This window comes from Ciconia boyciana, chromosome 19, assembly GCF_034638445.1.
Source record: "Ciconia boyciana chromosome 19, ASM3463844v1, whole genome shotgun sequence".
NCBI lineage: Eukaryota > Metazoa > Chordata > Aves > Ciconiiformes > Ciconiidae > Ciconia > Ciconia boyciana.
Genome location: NC_132952.1, coordinates 7,738,506 through 7,761,839, shown reverse-complemented (window position 1 = coordinate 7,761,839; position 23,334 = coordinate 7,738,506). Strand labels below are relative to the sequence as shown.

The 23,334-nt window shown below is 37.5% G+C and overlaps 1 protein-coding gene and 1 long non-coding RNA gene across 14 annotated transcripts in view; one reads left to right on the top strand and one right to left on the bottom strand.

Moving 5' to 3' along the window:
• Nucleotides 1–379: 379 nt before the first annotated feature.
• Nucleotides 380–10,111, bottom strand: RER1 (retention in endoplasmic reticulum sorting receptor 1). 7 transcript variants are annotated; one of them, XM_072884292.1, is made up of 9 exons: nucleotides 10,045–10,062; nucleotides 9,507–9,559; nucleotides 7,104–7,183; nucleotides 6,700–6,785; nucleotides 6,036–6,140; nucleotides 4,780–4,879; nucleotides 4,221–4,299; nucleotides 3,979–4,114; nucleotides 380–3,091 (listed from the first exon to the last, which is right to left on the bottom strand). In XM_072884292.1, the coding sequence occupies exons 4-9, from the start codon at nucleotides 6,778–6,780 to the stop codon at nucleotides 3,002–3,004; spliced, it is 591 nt and encodes a 196-aa protein (XP_072740393.1). In that variant the 5' UTR covers nucleotides 6,781–6,785; nucleotides 7,104–7,183; nucleotides 9,507–9,559; nucleotides 10,045–10,062; the 3' UTR covers nucleotides 380–3,001. The 7 variants fall into 7 exon arrangements, with proteins under 7 accessions (XP_072740393.1, XP_072740392.1, XP_072740390.1 ...); XM_072884291.1 differs by lacking the exon at nucleotides 9,507–9,559 and having other exon boundaries at nucleotides 10,045–10,102; XM_072884289.1 differs by lacking the exon at nucleotides 7,104–7,183 and having other exon boundaries at nucleotides 9,507–9,632; nucleotides 10,045–10,066.
• Nucleotides 10,112–10,223: 112 nt separating this feature from the next.
• LOC140661719 (uncharacterized) overlaps nucleotides 10,224–23,334 on the top strand; it is a 56,237-nt gene continuing 43,126 nt past the window's right edge. For 2 of the 7 annotated variants that reach the window (XR_012045856.1, XR_012045853.1), the window contains exons 1-5: nucleotides 10,259–10,871; nucleotides 12,381–12,474; nucleotides 13,095–13,204; nucleotides 14,022–14,109; nucleotides 22,613–22,709. This is a non-coding gene — a long non-coding RNA (uncharacterized lncRNA). The other 5 variants (XR_012045857.1, XR_012045854.1, XR_012045858.1 and 2 more) reach the window with 5 other exon arrangements.

Below are 23,334 nucleotides of genomic sequence, written 5' to 3'. Positions count from 1 at the left end.
AGAAGCAACAAATGCAAACCCACAGTAATGCAGACTACTCTGCACACTGATCAATTAACATTCAGCTTCCAAACTCAAAGCTGTTCTATCACTATTAGATATCAAGACTTTTCTTCAAGTATTCTAGACGTTTAGACTACAACAATGTAACAAGTGTTGTTTCAAAAAAGCCCTAGTATGTATACTAATAGAAACTAAGCTCCACTATAAAACGTTAGTTTTATAACACAGTTTAATGTTTGTCCGGTGTTTTCTACAGTCTGACACAGACAAGGAAGAAGCTGACCAGCCACAAGACCCTCTCCCTGCTTTATGGCAATAGGGGCTATTTCAGCTAAGCCAATATTTTAGAGTATAAAGGAGGAGGGATTCAGCAGCATCGCCTCATCAAGGTTTATTCCCGTAAGTTATTATTAGTTCAGTTATACAAGTATTTGGAGCAGCAGGGAAAGAGAAGATTGTTAGTTGTTAACACACCTTGTCATTCTTGCATGATAGAAAGTGTACAAGATGAATTTATTTGTATTCTTTAAATACAGATGGGGAGAAAAAGCCAGATGATTCCCTCTGTGGATCATGAGTTACCGTTTCAATAAATCTTTCACAAATGGCACCGAATACGGACTTGGGGTGGCAGGGGGAGGCATGCTACAGTAAGAGCACTACAGTAAGAGCACTTTTAAGATGGTTATTTGTACTGCAGAGATCCTGGTTAGCTAGTTAATAATTAAATCTCCAAGTGTTATCATAAAAATTCCAATAAAATTAGTCTGACTTTTCATCATATCTATAAATGGAATAAAAAACAGTTGCTGGCAACTAAGCAAACACTTCATCATTACTGTACAAAAGTGATTTTCCATCCCTTTCTTACACCAGGAAACCTGCAGGCATCCCTCACCTATTTAAAACTGTCAAGGCAACAGTGGAAGAAAAATGGTCCGTATCACGAATCAAAACATGACTACCTAAGGAAATCACTGCCTGATCTCCTTAGTAAGAAAACAGCAAGGAAAAAAACATTTAGTTGCACATAAAAACAAATAGGAAGCAGTCGATGACTGGGAAGTATCTGTGAAGTTGTCAAGCCAAGTTTTTCATGCATTCCGTAAGGGTAATTTATTTTTAGCACTTGTAATTGATAAAAATTGAGCACAGTTTAACAAAATGCCATCAAATTTGTCTGGCCATTGCATGCTGAGAGTCAGCTAGGGAACTATGCCATTATCCCAACATCTTCTACAATCCATATTTGAAAACTGTTAATCCCACTGAATGTAGAGCATCTATGCCTACCTAAGAATGAGAAGGCATTAATCTCCAGCTGCTACTGAAGTTCAAAATTAAGTGGAGGTAAAAATGTCTAATTTGCAATGGCTGTCATTAACACACTGTTGTTTAGTAGGAGTCATCCCAGTTGCTAATTTCAACATTAATAAACATAATAAACATATTTTTCTCCCTGATTTGCCCCTATTATTCAGAAACTCCAGCAAACCTGAAGACAGCTTCTCCAAGTCAGGGCTTTCAGATTTTTAGGCAACGAACCGCAAGCATCCATGACTGGTACTTTTATAAGGCCCTTTCTGAATACTGTGTTTCCATAATTTTAAATTTTGACATTATTAGTTTCCACACTGCTAATAAAACAAACATATGCAAACAAACAAAAACAACAGGTCAATGTGAACTAAAACTACCTGTCATTTTCCCAGGATTACTGAAGGCTGAATTCCAGAGCTCCATAATGACTTCATTTGACAAAATCAGATGAAAGGGTTCCTACATACATTTTCCAATTAGGTGTCTGTTGAAGTTGCCACTATTCTCCATTCAGAATCTTCAAAGAGCTAATCTTTTCCTACTTTCTGCAAGGGAATGCTCCCTGAAGAGTTGAAAAAGGCATTGCATGAAGATAAATTGAGGGTAACCATTATTGAAAAGGAGCCATAAATACTGTTAGATCAATATATGTATATAAAGATAGAGAACAAGTAAAGGGGGACACTGTCTTTTAATAAATTTTGGAATTAAAAAGTCACTTAATAAAACTGCAGTTTTATCACATGAAAAAGTTTACATGCAGGTCATTTATCTTTTTTTTTTTTCCTCATAGAAAATGAAAAGCTGTGTTAAAACCCACACCGTTTGTCTGCTATGGCCAGTTTGGGAATATTCTGAAGGGGCTGCACGAAATCAGCTTAAATTAATCAAGAAACCCTTAAGTATGAAAGAAACTCCAACTAATGACAATTAAAATATATATATTTATAATTCCAGATCCTCAAAGGAAATTGTGATAGAGTTTGAACAAAGTTTTGAGTCATCATGAAAGAGCCCAATTTTAGCATCTGCTGGGAGATGTAATGGTGAAACTGGCATTAAAACCCAACACAAATGAGTTACTTTAGAAGCTATATGAGTATTTTTTCCCTACTGCAAAACCCATAGTTCAGTAGATTTCTTATTCCTATCTATATTTGTTTGCTTATAACTCAGAAATACCATGCATTTAAGAAACTGGCTTAAGTTTTGCATCTATTTAGGTCTACTGTATTTTTCTATGAAAATAGCACACGGCCATGAAGCAGAAAACAGCATCATGTGTGCCATCTTACGTTTTTCCTCCACATATGTGCACAGCACTTCAGGGTGATATTGAGCAGGAGAACTACGTAAAAACATCCAACTCTAAGCCATTAATCTCTCCAGTGCAATGGATCTTGAAAGAAATACATTATCCCAAATCCATGGGATTATCCGAAGTTTCTCCAACTTCTTACAAAAGATAATAAACTCAATGCAATTTGGTTAGAATGCCAGTTTCTTCAAGAAACTGATCTTTCAGATAAAAATAGCAAGTTCCTCTTACAATGGAAATTCAACTGCTTTGTCACCACTCTGTTAATCGTTTTTTATGAAGAGAAAAGGCATTGTTACAATGGCTCAAAACTGTTCCTTTAGTTAGAAGTAGAGTTGGTCAACAGCTTGATTGCATCTTCTAGCTAGCAAAGGTCTTTCCCACATCTTCTTTCCCTTTGTATTTCCTCTTGCCATGTGTGAAGGGTATATATCTGTACTTTATCATGTGCTGTAAAGAGAAAAGATCGGTTTTTGAGGCAAGAAACTTACCTAATATTTACAAAAATGTTTTATAATATACATTGTAAATTACAAAGCCCTCTAGAAAGACAGTTCTTCGGTATTGTAAAGGTAATGAAATAGCTAATCAGATGCCAGTTTACATCAAAATAGGGGTATGAGCCCAATCTTATAAATCTCAGATTTGGATATACCCAACAACTTATACAGTACAGTGAGGATTACTCATTGGGGGAATCACAGGAAACTGGAGAGAGTATACAAGTATTAATTCTTTACTACCCTTTAATCTTTAATTTACAACTTTGAGTAACAGTACCTATCCAAGATTCTGAATGTCTGGGAATAAAATTGGTTCTCCTTTTAAAATGCCAACAAACGACAAGTAATTTGTTAAAAATGGTCTGAATGACTTGCCTGTGTTCTTCTCCCCCTTCTCCCCATCTACTTTCTTGTATCAACTAGTCAGAACTTTCCTTTTCACCCATCAGAGATCCTACAAAACCTCTTCATTAAAAATAGCTATAGTTAACTGAAGAAAGGAAGTGGATGAGAAATTCTAAAACTCATCCATATAAAAAACACATAATGAATTCTAGGATCGAAACCTTTTCAAAGCAAGCATAAAATTCTGTCATGTAGTGTATGAAGACTTCTTTTACCAAGTATTTTTGTTTCCCATTGTCAATATTTGCTCAAATCTGCAAATATGCAACACTTGAACTAATGTTCAAGTGTTAGTTGTTCAAGTTCCTCTAGTAAAGGAGTGTGTGCAATACATTTAATACCTCCGAAGTGCTCAACTGGATGGACAGTTTGGATCAATACTGTAAATTCTGACATCACAAACGCTACTATCTATTCTTGGCAAGTTACCTTGATTTGCCTCTTCATAGTGATACAAAATAGCATAATGAAGTACATCACAAGGATTGGCCAAAAAACAGGAACGTTGAAAGCCTCGAAGAATGTACATGCCATAGCAACCAGGATTCCTTTAGTGGCAGAGTGCCTTAAAAATAATATTAACAATTAATCCTTGAACCCCAGCTACCACTAATTTCATGTAGATATTTCTATTTTTCAAAAACAAAGCATGGGCAGATGGATCCACTCACCAGAATTTAAACTCTGGGAGCCTTCTAATGAAAGGCCGAAATTCTTCATTTTGCCTTGTAGGTAAAGAAGGACCATCATCTGAAAAAAACAGAAAAAAAACCAAAAACCACAAACCCCCTCACACTAATTCTCCACACTATTTGGACTCCAGATTTTTTTTTGTTTTTTAACTTAAAAAAAAAAAAAAGAGCTTTCACTGTTACACAGAGATTCCAGTTACAGTGGCTGTTTTAATGTAATTTAACATTGATTTCCCAAAAGAAAATAGGTAACAGAAATGAGTGCCAGGTCACTTGAGTTATTCTGGGGAAAACTTAAGTCACATAAACCTTCCTTCAAAACATAGAAAACTAACAGAATATGGAATATGTTCAAGTCCTGAAAAAAAGAGAGACAGATTTTATAGTAACTCCTGATGTCAAGTTGTATAGATTTTTTGCAAGTCTAAAAATACAATGTCATGCTAAAATTGCACATCTTTACACTACTGTATGAGACAAAAAGAGCTGGAAGTTTGACTAAGTTCAAAATTATTGCAAAATGAACTATTCATCATACCTGAATCTTCCATTAAAGAGGGGTCTACCTTTGGCGACAAGAAAGCTATGAAGAGATTTAGATGGTAGATTCCCAAGGCATATGTCACAATGTACCAACCCTGAAGCAGGGAGGAAAAAAGAGCTAAGATTAAAGTCTTCCTGAAAACCATTTTCAGGTACTGATTTTTCAACAAGATCAAACAACCTGATTTTTTGCTTCCTTGAGAAGTGCTTTTCTACATCCTCACGTTAACACCAAAAGTTTTCTGGACTCATTAAAAAAACAACATTAAAAATTCTCACTATATAAAATAAGCATTCTGACTATCAAAAGATGAAATCACCTTTATGAATCTATTTCTTTTATTTGTGTACTGACAGATAACATATGTAACAGTTTTCATTTAAAGCTACCTAAATACTGGCTAAATTTACTGTACTACAAATAAGCAAGATTAAAAAAAAAAAAATCTATTAGCCTTTTTAAGCTACATGTTTTCCAAGGTATCCTACTGTAAACCTAATATATTAATCAAAACAAGCCTTAGAACACGACACTAGTGCAAATCCCTCATGTACTGACAGAATTAATATGAAAGCTTTTCTCAGGCATCCGGCCTCTATGTTCAAGATGAAGACATCATAAAACCAGCATAAAAGAAGTAAACAGCATAAACCCATCACTTTTTAAAATCATTTTTGCAGGCTTCAGTCTCTTAAATCTTCCTATTACTATCACTTGCACAGCTTTCACATTCAATGTATAATCTTCAGGGTTTGGGAATAACAATTCTCAAGTTCTTAACCAAATTGCAGATTGGCATGAAACAGAGGCATCTGATTAGCGGAGAAACAGTCTGCCACTGGCCTGCAGTGATAAAAATGCTGAAAAAGCAATTCTTTATGGTTTGCATGACAGAAGGTAACCACTGCCTCCTGAACATGTTGTTACACAGCATTAAAAATAAAAACTTAATTGCAACAAAATTTTCAGAGGTTTATTATGTAATTTCATCAGAACTAATGGAGTATTTCCACTTTCTGTTGCCATCAGATTAATATCCTCAAGCATTCCACATTCTCCATTCTGAAGCAGTAAGTTTAACACCAACAAGATGTGTTCTTTGTTCAGACTGGTTTACCTTCTACTGTGTGCTAAGTGATACCATATGTAATTCCAAAGTAAATACCATACTTCAAAAACTCTCTTAACACAAAAAAATAGAACAGAAATGATACCTAAAACTACTTTAGCAGTAAATGCAGTTTTCTTACCTGCAGTAAATAAACTCTAATCATGTAGATAAAACTGAGACCCAAAGTTACAATCCATCGCACTGCAGTATATGGAGTAGATTTGTCTAACCAGGATTGGTAGATCTAGGAAGAAATATAAAGTGTATATCTGTAACATACATGATGCACAATGAATAATGTTTATTACAGGGTGGCATTAGAAATAGTAAGCATTTGTGAAGAGTATTTTGGGAAGGAGAGTAACGTGAAACATTGTATTCTTTATTACAAATAAACTTAATTAAACATAAACATACTTACAAGCATTTGAAAAGTTCTATATTTTTACAAAGGCAAAAAAAAAAATTCCTAATGCTTGGGGCATCGTGTAAAGGAATTTAAATTTTCAATATTTTACTCAAGTTTACCCTCCGTAAGATGAATCTGACATGAAATCTGAAGTGACTCCTAATTTTTGACAATAACAACATATATTTTCACAGTGCAATGTCACATATATGCACATTAAGTATCCCATTAAGCTATGTATTATAATATTTGTTATCTATTTTTGAAAGGCTTCAAAATAAATGTTTTGTACAGATTTTAGTATTTCAACAACTCATCCAAGAAGTAACAAGTTTAAGAAGCTGCACTGAGACCTGCTTCTAATGGACTCAGAAAAACCCTACAGAAAACCAACCTGTCCAAGTCTTGAGAAAAATCTATAGACCACAGAAGGCTTTCCATGAACAGACTCACCAATACTGTCCCCTTCTGACATGGTTGCTGTGGAAACAAAACGTGATACATTGGTAACATTTAAAACAAAAATCTAACCTCAGTGAAGCTTTACAGTACATTATCTGAACCAGCATTTACATATGATACTCTTTTGGATTGCCCTGTTTGAAATGAATTATTTGTAATGAAGTATTCTTAAAGAGAGGACATATATTTCAGAAGAAATTAATTTCCAAAAGAAATTGCCAAGAAAGCAAAGAACAGGGTATTTTACAAAGGCAAGACAGGATCCAATCCATTTTAGGGAGGGGAAAAACAAATCCATACAGAAATGCAGGAATGAGCCTTGTTAGACATCTTCACCTTGAGAAGGCAGGAGCTGAGTTATAACATCTAAGCATTGATATATGAACTGCAGCACCACCTTCCTGTCACCTCAGTTTCTAAAGGCAAAGAACAAAACCAAAATAAATATTTTTTTAAAAGCTGCTTAGGATTTTTAAATACTGCGTAACTAGATAGCGAAGAAGTTTAAGTTCAGGACTCCGTGCATGCGTGGTTACAGACAAAAAGTCTCTACCAGAAGTGCCTAAACCAAAACACTGCCCACTGCTAGAATTATTCAATGACTTTATCTGTCTCTTGAACGGGAAGAGCTTAGCAGTCACAGAAAAATTGTATGCATGAGCAAAATTGTATAGTAAAGGGGCCAGGATTCTGAACTCAGGTAAAAAATTAACCATGGCAATTAGTTTTTAGTACATGCGTCTGCTACTAATTTAAGATCTTTAGTTTTCTTTTCAGTTAAGCTCAGCAAAGTTTTACAGTTCACTTCAAGATATAAAACAAACAAAATAAAATGGATTCTAAACAGAAACATTTTTGCCACATCACCAACAGCAATCCCTGTCATTACTTCCTGGAGTCCTCATCTGTGGGTGGGACTACATAACTCTGGGATAGTGGGAGTAGTTTCAGCCCTATATTAATATCTCAAGAGCCTCAGATGATAATAAAGATATGTGAAACATAAATCAGAAAAATGTAAATTATCTTAGATGCTGCAATACAGTGACTGCTGCAAAAAATAATTTGAGACCAAGGACAATCTGGGGAGGCACAGACCCTTAAAGTTGTATATTTTTTCTGTAAACATCTGAAAACTACATCCTGTGGAACAATTAGTAAGTAGAAAAAAGGAGTCCTGTTACACTTCAAAAGACAAGGGGATTCATTATGAGGCTTCAGGAGCTGCAGTCCACTTTAATTCAAGCTATAGCTAAAAAGGAAAAAAAATCAAATAGAAACTCATAGAATATAGATATAGACTTTTTCATTACAGGCAAAGGGAAGTAATTATTATTCTCCCCGTTCACTGCACTGCAGAAGAAAGAAGTTACTCAGCATTATTAGCTGAGCATCATTTTGTGCTTTATTTTGGGGTTTTTTTGAAATGTCCTGAAGTATAAAGCCATAACAAAAAGATATTCAATCTATTGATCAGATAGCAATTCTCTAGAGATCGCGAACATAAAAACTCTCATATTCTCAAAAATAATTTTACAGATACGCCCATAGCAAGTATGGGCTATAAGTAGACCTAACAGTACAATCTTGTAAATGTTAACCTATGCAGATCAAGTGAAGAATCACATATGTAAGGCTACTGATGGCTTTATGATGGAGTAGGCATTTTGCTTGGTGTAAAAAAATTACATTATATGTGATTATGTATGATTGTTTATCATACATATAGTTCTTCTATAGCAGACCAAGAAATACAACCGGCTAGCACCGCCTGTTTTACTGAAAAGAAACCTCTCACTGGCTCAGTTTAAGTAGCGTGGACTGAAGTACCTCACATGACAGTTTAGAATTTGAGTTAATTTTTCTTATCACTTTAAAACATTTACTTAAAGAACATATGTAATTCGACTATTACCAAGAAAAGCAGTCTTTGGCATTGCTTTGAAGGTAGTTTACAGTTAAGAACACAAGTCAGATTTCATCGGTTTAAGGGAATAATTAAATCGAAACAGTAGAAATCCCTCTTTCATAATGTAACATAAGACTTTACTGTTCAGCGCAATTAGTTATGACAACCCTTCAGCCATTTCAGCAAAGCCAATAATCAGAAAGATATGCAAAGATTAATATAACAAACAATTGAATAGTTTGCTACTAGCAGAATACAGACTGCTACTAAAACTAAACTGTATTAAAACGTTTTTCTCTGCTGAAAAATACCAAGTAGGTGAATGCATGACCTTCAACAATTATGCTTTTTACCACAATTGTTACGATAATACCATTACAAATACCACTGTATCACTGAGTTCTTAAGAAGGACAGGACCTGAGGCAGTAAAGACATTTAATTTATGCCTCGCATCATCACATACAGAGAGGTACAGAAGTTTCAGACAACTCTGACCATGATATAGATTTTTCTTAAATTTAAAATACAAATGAAGCACATAACTAGCAAAAACAGATTACTGCTCATACAAGTTGCCTTATCTCACAGAGGAAACGTCTCTGAAGAGCAACACGCTGAAGTGATTTATTAACAGGGTGAACAGACAGCCACAGGAGAATAACCCACTGGTCGTGCAAAGTGGTGTTTCTTATCCTAAAAAAGACACTGTTTAATTTTATGCATTACACCAGCAGTCTGCTCTGCCAGAACCTCACTACCGTCTGGACAGCAGGAGCTGCCTGGCGCCGGCGCTTCTTGCGTTTACCCGGAAACGCGGACTTCACGTACCCTGAGCGCTAGTTAAGACCGAGCGCTGCGGGACAACAGCAACACAAGACACCCTGGAACAAATCGAGGCGCGCGAAGGTTGGCACTGTTTTGGCACAGAGGCCCTCGAGGCAGGAGCGGGGCCCGCTGAGGGGAAGGAGGGGCGGGAACAGCGCTAGGACAGGCACCGGCTTGGCGAGAGGGAAAACGAGCCCTCCGGCAGGCCGCGGGAGGCCGGCCCAGCGCGCCCGCCAGCAGCCCCGCGGTCCCCGCAGCCGAGAGGCAGCGACCGGCAGCGCGGCCCGCCGAGGCGCCTAGGCCGCGGATGCGGCAGCGGTCGCCGAGCCCGAAGAAGCCCCCGCGCTGCCGGAGGGGCCCCTCGCTCAAGGCACCCTCCCGCCCGCGGACTGTCACCGCCTCCGCCCGCCGAGCTGCCTCCACGCCCACCAGCCCGGAGGCGCCAGCTCTGCTCTGCTCTGCTCTGCGCTGCTCTCCCCTCTCGCCCGCCCTCGGCTGCGGCCGGGCCCCCGGGCGCCGACGCGGGGCACCAGCTACTCACAGACGCCCAAGCCGGGTTCTTCCTTCCGTCCCCCCTCCCCCCACTTCCACAAAACCCAATATGGCGCCACTGGCGGGGAGACAGTCACTTCTGCTTCCGGGGCAAGAGGGGGCGGGACGAAGACTCGGCACTGCCCCGCCATTGGCCCCGCGGGGGGGAAGTGGGCGTTGCCGCGGCGCCGAGCAGTGAGGAGGGAGGTGGGTGGCGGCGCGTGTGAGCACGGGCAGGGGAAGCAGGGCGGGAGGGAGGGAGAGGCGGCTGCTGCTGTGGTCCCGCCTGCGGGCAGCCGCTGCGCTAGCGGCAGAAGAAGCGCGCCCTCAGGGCCGCGCCGAGGGCGGCACGCAGCCAGCAGGGACCGAGCACACGGCGCTGCCCTCCCCACCCTGGTGCGCGTTCCGCGCCCTTTAGCGGCCGCGCAGGCGCGGGCCCGCTCTGCTTCCCTCAGGGGGCGGCTCGCCCCGCCCCTCGCTCCCGCGCAGCCAATGAGCGCGAGGAGGCTGTTGGCGCGGTCCGGCGCCCGGGGCCTGCGCGGGGCAGATGGCGGGGCGGCGGCGGGCTGTGAGGGCGGGAGCGGCAGCGGCGAGGGCGCGGTGAGCCTAGGTCTAGGCCCCTGCCATCTTCCCGCCTCGCCTCGCCTCGCCTCGCCATGCCTGTGGCAGCGAGCCTTCCCCGAGGCGGACACCGCCGCGCGGGCCTCCCGCGCGGTGCCGCCTCAGCCTGGCCCCTCGCCTGGAGGGGCGAGGAGGAGTCTCCTCCCACCGCGAAGTCCGGTCTCTCGTTAAGACGAAGAGACGCTAAGCCCTCGCTCCTGTGTTTCTTATCCTAATGTAAATACAAACGCTTTTCCTCTTGTGGGTTTGCTTTATGTTCTATGCTAGCGTTCCTGTTTTGTGCAAAGGTAGTGTAGTCGCTAATGCTTTGGCTTCTGGCTGTTTCTGTGTAGTCTGTAACGCTCGTAAGGACCTTTAGATATTTAAGAGCCTGAGTTCCCATTACAATGTAAAGTGAGTATAAATAGTAAGCAAAGTAATATATTTATCTTCAGGTAAACGTTGTTCATACTGAACTTTTAAAATAGGTATCCCTGAGTAAAATTAGTGCCTTTACTTTTGTATTACTAGCTATTCAATATTCAACCTAGTCTTTCTGTTTTGTTTAAATAATTTCAGTTGTCCTCTTTTTCAACATGATGGGCAGGGGTGTGCGTGGAGGCCTCAGGTGGGTCTTGTCAGAGGAATTGGGGCCCATTGGGTGTAGTCAGGGCCCTGACCTGAGGAGCATAAATGAATTGAGCTTGCAACAATCCATTAGTTTCCCCTTTTTATAAAAAAAGTGTCATTTGTAGTCTTTAAACCTTTTGCATGCTATAAGACAGAAGAAGGTGGCAAATAGATCCCGCCTTTTTACACAGCACAGTAAGTGATCATGACCTGTAAAACTAGCATAGCTGTAGAGCTTACAGACTGCTGTGAAAGTCAGATCCTTGCCTTCAAGAGGTTTAAAAACTGTGATTCCATTCTGTTCTGTTAGAGTCAACAGGGAAAAACTTGATTTAATGGATTTAGGATTTCTGCCTTGTATATACTTTGTAGATCCCTTCAACCGGGGTCAATGTTTAGATGCTAAGATAGTAAGTCTTAAGAAAGTCTAAAGCATGTGAAGGTGCTAACAATACATAGATGTAAATTTAATCATATACGGGAGAAAAATATGAGAAAGTTTCAACTTTTGAGTTGAAAACAGGTGGACGTTTGCCTGTTAAAAGGGGTTGGAAGTACTGTTTTATTTTCTAGGTCAGGACAAGCTGTTCTTTAAAGATGAAAGTTATTATGAGGGCAGGTTTGTCAATGGAGACATTATGGGGAATGGATTTCAATATTGGGCATCGACAGGTGGGCCTGTAACTATTACATACCCTTTAAAAAAACCAAATAAATCCCAATCCCATTAAATTCTGCTATATGAATACATATCATAAGCAGCCAAAGTGATTTAGTCCAAGTGGTCAGTCTTTCGTGGTGTTTATTGAAGAGCTGTGGTTTTCAGGTTTTCTTGTTGGCTCTCAGTTTAGGCTGGGTTAACTTTCAGTCACCTCAGAAAGTTAATCTAATCTGTTAATGGTAGAAACCAGAAACGTGTATCATCAATTTTTGATAACAGTCTCAGTCCTTCAAAGATGCATGTGTATGCAGACTTGTGCTCATGCGAAGTTTTCCACAAGATCAGGCCAAAGATGTTAACGGATTTAAAGCACTTGAATAAACTGTCCATTATGGAGGGACATCTCATGCATGATTTACCAAGGGAATGTTTCAATGAATATATCTTTCTCCTAGCATCCTGAGCAGAAAGAAGTTTGTTGATTAACGATCTGTTCCAGTAGTTTGCTCCAGAAAGGAATTTCTCCTGTTTCTGTTTATTCCTGTACAGGTAAGTCAGTGACTTCTCCACCCGCCTAACCCCTTTAGTCGACAATCTGTAAGGCTGACAGAAAATAAAGAGCGACTGCATGAATATAGTGTATTATATAAGTAAATCAGGTAAATACTTGACAGAAAAATAGTTATCTGTCATTCTAAGATCACATGTACATCAGGAAATTCACAGTAGAGTACTTTTAGTGCTAAAGCAGCTGATTTTTCAGGCTTTGACACAGAATATTTGAATGAGTACATGCCATCAAAAACCTGTTAAGGTGACTATGAAATTCAAGTACTTTTATACATTCCTTAACCATAAAAGAACATACTATGAATCTTTTATTTTTAACACATCACTGCCAGTTTTAAAGACCAGAAGGATTATGATTCATTAGTTTTAAAATATAGACTGAATGAGCATGTTTATAGTCTTCATTAGACAGCATTAATAGTAAAAAAAAAAAAAAAGTAGTTGTTCATTATAAACTTCTAGGCTTTTAGAACGTCTTCTATTCGTGCTCTGTAAGTAAAGTATCACTTATTGGTGAACCCTAAATATATAAAAAAAATCAAACTGACAGATTTGTTGTTTCTTTCTGTTTTTAACTTTCTCATGTATTTGGTTCAAAGGAACACTTATTCTGGTCAGTTTGTATTTGGAAAGCTCCATGGACACGAAATATTGCAATATAAAGAAGGTGGGAAATATGAAGGAGAGCTCTTCTATGGAATGAGAGAAGGTAAGTTAGACTCTTTGAGTAAGCTTTGTTTAAAATTTACTCTGTCAAGACTGAACAGACCTGTTTATGCCACATAAATACAATTATTTAATGATTTCATTTTTCAAAGATGGCTTTGGTCTACTGAAAGTCAGGAAACTAACTTGTTCTTGCTTTATGTTGATTTAATGTGAGAATTATTTTTTCTTTCAGAACTAAGAGCTATAAAAAGCTGAGTAATGTTTGAGTAAGTATTTAGAAATAGTAATATTTAGTAAAATTTAGAGATGAAAAAAAAGCTGTTACTGGTGATAATCTGCAAGGGAAAAGGTCATACTAATAAGATGTTAAGTTTCAGAAAAAAACTGGCACTGTCACAATTATACAAATAGTTTGGTAACATAGCATGGGAAATGGAACTGTTGCCTTAAATGAATTGCCTCTATACAATTAATTAGTTTTCAAACGCAATGAATTGTTAATCAGGAAAAGTTTTCTGTGCAGCTCTCTTACTTCTAGTCACTTTTTAATATTTAGGAATGAGATACATATTAAGATATGCTGAAAGGAAAAAGGTTACAGGTGAATTCTAGGACTCTCGTACTTTGGCCGAATTCAGAGATGGTACAGCTTGGTTGACTGAATTTCACTGTGCCGTTTCACTGTGCCGTTTCACTGTGCCGTTTCACTAAGTTCAGGGAAGGGACCGTAAGAGCATGGGCTAGATTTGACTGCCGCTGCTTGTTGTTGTTGGCTCACTTTCTCTCATAGTCTGGTGTATCAGGTCGCCAAATCTGTTTTCCTTTAATAATTTCCTATTTGTTTTTCACTGTTTTAGGATTGAGGATCATTATGAAGGAGCCTGGATTCTAGACAAGTGTCAAGGTCATGGAATACTCCCTTGTGCTGTTGGAACAGTATATGAGGTATATAAAGAAGACTTATGAGAAACTGTACTGATTTGTTTGGAAAAGCTCAAAGGATCAGTGTAGAGAATGCTTCAGGCAGATAAACAGAAAAGGTCTATGTTTAGAACTAGTACTGTTAGTTCATTTAACAAATCGAGTCCCCATTTTTAATTGGGTAACACATGAAGAGATTTCAAATTTGGTAATTTTTTTTTAACATACTCTAATAGTATTTTGTATAGTTGAACTTCAGATTAAATTTCAGGTTGTCTTTTCTTGGATATGTAGTCTACTTGGGAGTTTTCTTGTGATTATTATTTGGAGTATTCCTTATTTGTAAAACAGGAGTAAACATAATGATTTGGGGGTGAGAGGGAATGTATGTGTATATATGTATAAACACATATGAATACTCACACTCACTGACGCCTACTTCAAGGCAGGTGTATCAGGGAATCTTTTCAGTGTGAACTAAACAACAGGATAAGATGTGCTGTGGATTATTTTCCAGTAATTCAGTGAGATGAGCTTGAGCCCTGGGGCTTAAGGACCAAATGTGGTTGTAGCATGTAAATGAATTACAGCATGACAAATTAAGAATAGGATTCTGTCATTGCAATCACAGTGTCTGAGGGTTAAAAAAAAAATATCTGAAATTTATTACTGAAGTTTTGAGAAACTAAAGGAGATTGAATCTCTGCTTGTCTTGGGATTTTTTTTTTTTTTAAATTTGACATCATTTCTCTGTTAAGTGTTTGGAGAGAGAGGTTCTTTGAAGAAGGAGCATTTTATACTTCGGTAGTGACTTTAGAACTTGAAAACAGTAGCTTTTAATTGTTGCATACATACTAAGATTTGGAACAGGCACTTCATAAACTATTTCATTACCCAATTATAATGAAGTTCAGAAACCCAGTACTGATTTTGTCATTTAAGTCTCTCTTTCTTTCTGACTTTGATCCTCACTCAGTTTTCTTTGTTGTTGAAAAGAAGCGGTCTCCCTAGGTTTAGTGGAAATTCAGAGTAGTACGTGTTTGGAGAAGCTAAAAATTACAGGGAAGGCTATTCAATATAACTTTACTACGTGTCTCTAGGCAACTGACATTTTTTCATACGGACATGAAATCACAACCAAAATTCTACTGAATACTGTTTATGTAGTTAAAATAGAGCATAAAGCACTTAGCTATCTTGCAGTTCAGTCTGCTATTGGTATATACATAAGCAGATATCTTGGCTTTTCAGTTAGGGGTTTGATTTTTTTGGTTTGGTTCTTTTTTTGTACCTGTCAACACTCCCCAGATTTCTTTTAAATATACATTAAAAGTTTGTAGTTAAATCTGTTAATCTAAACTTAATTATTGAATACAGTTTAAAAGTATTTATGTATTATTCCATGAACATGTGAAAGTTGGGAATTAAAATCACTAGGACAAGATAATAAATACTTGTTAGATGAAGAAACAGATGACATAAAAATATGCACAAGTGTTGGTGTGCATTTGTTTCTTTATAACCTTAAAGAAAAATGGTGTTGTTATAATAGCTTCTCACTTCTTGAGACAATGAAGACAGAGGATATTTTACGGATATATATTTGTGTGCGCATGTATGCACACACAGTTTTGAACCACTGGGTGTCTCTCTAGCATCTGTTTTGAGACCGAATTAGTAAATTCTTCAGGCTTACACTTGTTCAGTAACTGGTCTGTCTCTGTAGGGTTGTAACCATTTAGTACGATATTTAAGTTTACACTGGATATGTGCTCAAAAGTGACAAGATACTTTGGCCAAAAAAAAAAAAATCCTGACAGTACTGACAACAGTATCTTGTTGATAGATTTAGTATTTATATTGTGCAGAAAACAAACTTAAAAGACAATCACTTAATGCAAGTGTTCACTCGGCATATACTGCTTTCAAATTATATAACTTAACATAAAACAATAAAAGCAAATAAATACTTTTTTTCAGGCAAAATAGTAGGCTAAAGTTCTTTTTTAACTTGTTACCATAGAATTATGAAAGAGCTAGCCAGCCTTCTGGAAAGGGTCTAAGACATACCTGTGATCTACACCTTACAGGTGAATGATTTAGCCATGTGTTTCTGCAGTTTTAATCTCTTTCAGAATGCTGCTTGTAGAGCCATTCCTGACTGGTGGTAGTATAAGAATTATTCGCCTTTCTGTCTTTCTGCCTCAAACACTGTCTCAGATCTTGAGTCTTCTATGGCTCTGTCATTCTCTGACAAAATTTATAGTATGCCGGGTCACTTCTTTCATTTCAGATTAGAAAGTTGACAATAATATACTTTAGGAATATTAATCATGAGCTTAACAGATATAAAATTTTCAATACTGCTTGTTTTTTCAGCAGCCAGTTTTGACACAGTACAAATAAGTAGCAGAATCTACCACCTCTTTTAATGATCTGTTGTTGTCAATGAAAAATTGACAGAAACTATGTGATTGGTTAACCATTGGGTTTGCGTGCACAGTATTTATTAAGTTTATACCAGTACATTCCTGACAGATATGGCAATAGATCAGTATATGCTGAAGTCCAACAAAAATAAAGGCACAGTTCCAGCAAAACATGAGCCTACGTAATATGGAAGTAAACAGGAAGTATGTGAAAAGTAATTAGAAGAATTATGTATGGGCAGTGCAGGGGACACAAACCCAGTCATAACACAAATGGTAAGACTTGGTTCAATGCCCAAAAAAGGGCAAGTTACTAAGAAACTCAAGTTAAGGATCTGGAAACTTGTGCTGCTTTGCCCACATAAACTTTTGCACCCGAGATTTTGAAGTTTGTTTCCTATGGTCAGATATCTCGGTGAATATCAAACTTTATTGCTAGTCAGTTAGTGTACCCATACTTTGTACAAATAGTTCTGTGCTTGTAAACTTTGTGTAACTGTAGGGATTTTGAAAAAATCTGAAATTTTTTTTTTTCCTTTACTGAAATAGTACTTTGGACATACTGAACTAATCTGCTAGAACAAAAAGAACATGGGCAAATATTTCAAGCTCTAAGGTATTCTTCTAGCATTACTTCTGTGTGGTATAGAATAAATTGAATAATGGCATGAGTGTTGAATTTGTCCATTTTTCCTCTTCAGTTTTAACTGTAATAATGTCAGGGCTAGATTTTTAGGTCAATCTTTTGCAAGTGATAAATTTTTAGTAAGTGGATGCTGTCAGTTAATAGCGTATTGTAGTCTGCGAACCTTCAGAGATTCAGGTCGATTAAATGTCCAGTAAACAAGCAATAATTATAACTATATTAACAGAGTTGTCCAATAATAACAGACAACTCTGATTTATCTGCTGCTTAACACTAAAACTGATTTCACATTGGGTAAAAATGTTGTCAAGAGATGCAAGGTAGAAACTATAACTGAACACTAGGGAATGTGTAACAAAACAAAGCCCCTGAAAGCTGCTGATTTAAAAAAAGAAAAAGAAGTAAAAAACCCAGTGACCTGTGGTGGCCTGTCTGGTTTTAGTGCATTTGTATGTGCACACATTTGAGAATGAAAGAAAACAATGACATGTAAATGAAGTTTGCAGAGGTTAATGAAGTAAAACACTCATTTTCTTCATGAAAGTGTTTCCTTTCTGTGATTTCTCATTTCTGGCTGCTGCTTAAGTCCCAGTAAGCAGATGCTGTATTCCATTCTGTCCCTGTTGCTACTTCTTTGTGTGTTTTGGCAGTGTTTAGTTTGTCTTCTTTCCCAGAGGAAGGCCTGCTGTTTGATACACCTGTTAACCACACTAAACAGGTGGCAAGCCTTATGGGCTTTTTCACCTGCAGGCTTTTGCTCCCCCGCCCCCCAGAATCCATTTGAGTTACCTGTTTGGAAGAGTCATAGTTGCAGTTCTGATGCAAATTATTTAAATTCCTGGAATTTCAATTGCTCAGAATTATACTGCATACTAGTGGATAATATGAAATTTCAAGACAAAATAAATCTTCCCAAATCTTTAGTATTATGATAATTACAATATAATGATATACGATATAAAAATATAAATAAAGCTATTGCTGATACAAAGACCATGAATTAGTCTCCCCACTAGCAAATGTTGAGTGCTGTTATTTTAATTGCTTGTGGATAGGACCACTAACTACTGCATCACTCATAGCTCTAGTAATTTTTAGAAGTTATGGTGTCCCAGTAGTGGGCTGGAAGTGTGCTGAACGTGTGTCTGAATGCATGATATGTGTATCTAATTGCCTTTTTGAGTGTTTTTTAGTGATCTTTAGTGGATACATGGTTCTGATGCTTGATAATAAGATGTGGCAAGAAGACCGTGGGAAGATGTAATTAGCAGTCTTCATGTAAGAATAAAGACCAGTAATGGAAAACAAAAAAAGGCAAAACAAAACCAAAACCCCACCAAACTACTGCTTCGGTAGTTTATCTAGATTTTGCCATAATATACAGCATTTTACACTGAGGATTTGTTGAAAATCTTGTATTATAGTAGTCTGTCTTGCTAAAGAGAAACATTGTTGAATGCTTTCCTGACTCAGCCTAACAGAGAAATCATCATGGCTTTGCTTCTTACCTTCACTTTAGAAGACAGATAGTGAAAAGCCTTCAGAGAAGGATAAAGTAAGGTTTTGATAAAAACTATCAGACCAGAAATAAACCTGTGAAAAAACTAATAGGGGAGGAAACCTCTGTTTAAAATGGGTGCTAAAGTGCCTGCAGAATTTGGGGGTTTGGTCTCATTCTAAAGTGCATGCTGATTTGAGCATAAGGTAGTCTGTCAGATCACACACATTTTGATATAAAAAATGCCAGCAAAACATTATTCTCTAATATGCCTTGATTTAAAATGATATTAATACTTTATTTCCTTATTCAAGGATCAGAAGCAATGAAAAGTTGTTGTTGTCTTTTATGTATATTAAGCCAATGTATTTTCTTTTATTAAAACTATTTGAGTGTCAATAACTTTCTGAAATGTTGTATAGAAACTCTTTGAAGTTTGAGGGGGAAATAAAACCTTGTGTGTCTTTTGACATAAACTGATTTACATTTGAGACTATAGTTCTTGGGATAGACATAGATTCTCCCAAGTTCTAAAAACAGGCCATATAGCATGAACTATCTGAACATATTCAGCCAGATAAGTAGTCAGGATATACTGGAGTAACTCTGTGTATTTAAATATAGATGTCAGCTAAATTAACGTCAGCTGAGGCTGTATGCTCTAATGCCAAAGATTTTTATGAAGGAAAGCATGGTTCAGTCATTACCCAAATCTGTTAAGTAATTTTAACATGATATTTAAGATCAGGCCCATGCAAATAAGTTTGATGAATGGTTGAAGCCAAATAATGAAAATGATTGATAAAAACCCAAATTAGAGCATGTGGAAATCATACACTGTTAGAGACGGGCAAGTTGAGTGTAGAGGCAGGCAAGTTTGAATTTGAAATAACAGAATTAATTGCAATAAGAAGTGTAATAGCCACTAAGAGAAAAATGGAAATCTCATCAATTAACTGGAAATTGCTTCATGAAATAAAAAAGAAGTGATAAGTACTTATGACCCATTTACAATATCTCTTTCTATATTCATAAACAGATGTCTTTGAACACCTTGCCCAGCCACACAATGTTGGGAGTAACTAACATTAAAAATGTTGTTAATTCCTGAATAAAAATTGACAGAATTTATATCCATCGAAGTTAGTATTTGAAAATCTTGCTTAGTAAGAGACTACCCCAAGTACAGCTACATGTGAATTTCTGTAGTTCATTTACTACCGTTTAGTTGTTTTCTTAGAACAAGTTGTTTCAAAGTTGTCACCCATGATGAGTAAATTCCTAACATCTTACAAAATGAGTCATGCTAACCTATTTAAGTAGGCTATTGCAGAAATGAATTGATATGATAATATGACCTTGTGAAATTATTACTGTTGGTGTCCTAAATGTTCTTGTTTATTACCCATAACATTTAATTGTGGTTCAAATAAATTCCATATAAACACATTTACTTTAGAGTTTAGAAACAGTCCACAATTACGTTGTGTAGTTACCAGAATAAATTCCTTATTACTGATCCTTAGGATAGGAGGATTTCTGTGGTTGATACCTAGCTGATGATAAACAACTTTGCCTTCATCAGTTACTGTTCTTCATGAACTTCTTTATTTCTGTTTTGGTCTCTATTAGTAGACTGCAATGTCTTTATGTCTACTGCATTGTATGTCTCTGAATCACAGAAAATACAGGACCTTACTAAAACTCAAGGTTTTTGTTTTGTTTAAAGCAGAATTTCCTGTTCTAGTTTAAAAACAAAACCAAACACAAACAAAAACACCCCACAGCATAATACAGCCCATCACTAGAAGCTTGTAGCTTTTTCTTTTTCTCCATTTCCTGCTCCCCTTTGTTTGTGTACTAACTGGTAGCTCTTTTTCTGGAGGCCCCTATGTCACTCTGGTTGTTCACGCCTTTGTTTCTCTGCATAAATGTGTGATGTATAGATAGTGCTTATGTGGACGTCAGCATTTCCAAACCTTGCATGTGTTGCATTGCTAAGCAACTTTTAGCAACACTTATCTCTCATCCTTATGCCATCTGGAAAAGAGGATTAGACAAGGAAATGTGCCAGAGAGAGACAAAGGCAAATCTAAGAAAGAGGTGGCTTAATTACTTAAGAGAATGAGTGACATTAATAGTAGGCAATCATCAGAATTGATTGAAAGCAAGCACAATGCCTTTACAGGTAGCGATAAGGAACCACTGAGAAAGGTTGCATATTTTATACCCCCTGTCCTTTTTCCTTTCCTGGAGGAAGCAGTACACAGCTGAATCCTATTGCATGTTTACATGCAGTGATGCAAGATGAAGGCCCCTATGATTTCAGTACATAATTTAGGTACAATTCCAGTTACAGTGAGTTTTTTTCCAGACCTTCTTCCAGTTGTTATGTACATTCAGGAGTATAACTAGCTGACTACTGTTTTAAAGGTCTCTTCCACTAGGCAGAGAATTGTGAAAATGCCAGTGGAGCTTGAAGCTTGTGTACATTAGAGTTACTAACAGTACTGCTATCACTGGGATAACTGCTGAAGATAGCATCACGTGATTTAAAGCGATGGAAGGAATAGACCAAGCAAGTAGTATCAGAAGCGTATTTCCATAGAACTGCTTTGTCTTTGCTTTTATCTTCTAGCTTACATCTGTAATTGCTAAAGGTGTAAACAAAGTGCTAGAATGTTAGCTGCTAAATCCATCTGGAGTTTCAACTGGGTTCACACACATTTTAGAATTATAGTAGCTCTTTATTTGGTACCTCTGCTGTTACCACACAAAAAGCCAGATAACCAACTTAATAGAAGAATGATCACTTTAGATTTTAAATAGTCTTATTCTCTCGTTTCTTACATACTCCTAACATTGAAAGGATGTTGTCTGATAGCTAGACAGGATTTAGTGCTGTGTAAAACAAGTGATATTTGTTACTGAGTTATTTTACTTCCCATACCTGGACTTTTGACTGTACTTTGACCATTGCCTGATTATTTCCTTATCAGTTTCAACTCTAAACTCTTGCAATATTATGGGAACAATTCAGACTAATTTTCAGTGCTGGCTCTATGCGTCAAGATGTTTTTTACATGTATCTTGGAATAAAAGTGTGTACTACAATATACAATACTATGCTCTCTTCTCCCATCTGAAGCTGAAACCAGTATTCCTGATTGTGAACTTCCCTCTCCTGTCAGCAAATACCAGTGAAATGTCTGACAAATTTTCCTATCCTCCCCTAGTATAGGACCCCAAAGAGGAATCGGTTGACTCTGCTGTTGGTTAATGTTAGTAAAATTGTGGCTGTGAACTAATCATCTCAAGTTTATACTATATTGAGTAGGAAAGAGTACACTAGAAAAACTGCACGTTCGTCATGACATAATACTAAATTGCATGATTACGTGTGCAAGTTTAACGTTGCTAGAAACTTTAATTGGCTCCTACCTAAGCTTCTGTGGTATTTGGCTTTGCAGCCTTAGGAATCTTCAGACTTTTACTTTATGTAAAGGCTATATCTTGGGTCAAATGCAGTCCAGATTTAAATAACCAAAGCTTTTTGGAATTGAGTTTGGTACACTATTTCACTTTTCACAGTCTTTAAAAAGCAAAATAATGTGTGATTCTGTATGTGACAAAGCAGTTATTCATTCTTGCCGTGTAATTTAATGCGGTGTAATATATGAACTGAAGGACCTCACATAATAGTATCCCACAGTAACAAACCTTGGGCAAGAAATGTTTGATTCTCTCTCCTTTCCCCTTTAGAGGAGTGCCGCATAATCCTTGGTTGTTGTGTGGTCTCCTATTCAACTTTTCACACAAATGTTGGAAGGGTATTTATAAAAAGCCTTGAGGACCACCCACTTTGCTATTGAAAATTGGCTGAAATAATCCCTTCTTTATAATTTAGCTGTGGTGTTGTTGAAATTTAAAATCCGTGTGTATTTCTCTTTAAAGGGGCAGTGGAGAAATGACGTATTCAATGAACGGGGCACTATAGTTAATTGTTCTGGTGACATCTGTGATGGACTGTAGATCAATGGCTACCCTGCTGGTACGTACATTCATTATGCTCTCCAGTTATTAACAAGTCTTTGACATAATGCTTTGCTTGTCCCTCTTTTGATTAATATGATCTGACTGTAGTGTTTAGCATCCTCTGGGTACTAAGTTCTCCTAGAATGCGTAGTTCTCTGGAGCAAGGGGGATAGCTATTTGACCGAGATGTTTCCTGAAGGGCGGGAGCTGTTCGTTCAAATTAAATGCAGAACTATAGTGAGGTATCAGATGTTCTTGTAATGGATTTTTATTCTTGCAATGAGTTTTTTGGTTTTAATAATGTGGATTTTTAATTTTAAAGTGAAAGTGTTTTGGAATTTAAAAGTTGGAAAGATAGCAAAAGGAACAAACTCTGTGTGTGCATGCACGGTAGGCATGTGTATAAACGAGTAATCCCAGTTTAAATTACGTCATTGGAAATAGAAAGAATTGCTCAGCAGGTTACAATTTGTTAAGCACAGAGCAGAAATGAATCCCATCGTAATGCAAAGATACGGACTTAATGGCGTAATAGAAAGCTTTTCCAATCCAGTTGACTTCTGCACGAGGGAACTGTTTACACAGAATATAGTAGATCCAACTTGAGTGCAGCTGGTCAAGAGATGCTCGTAAGTGAATTT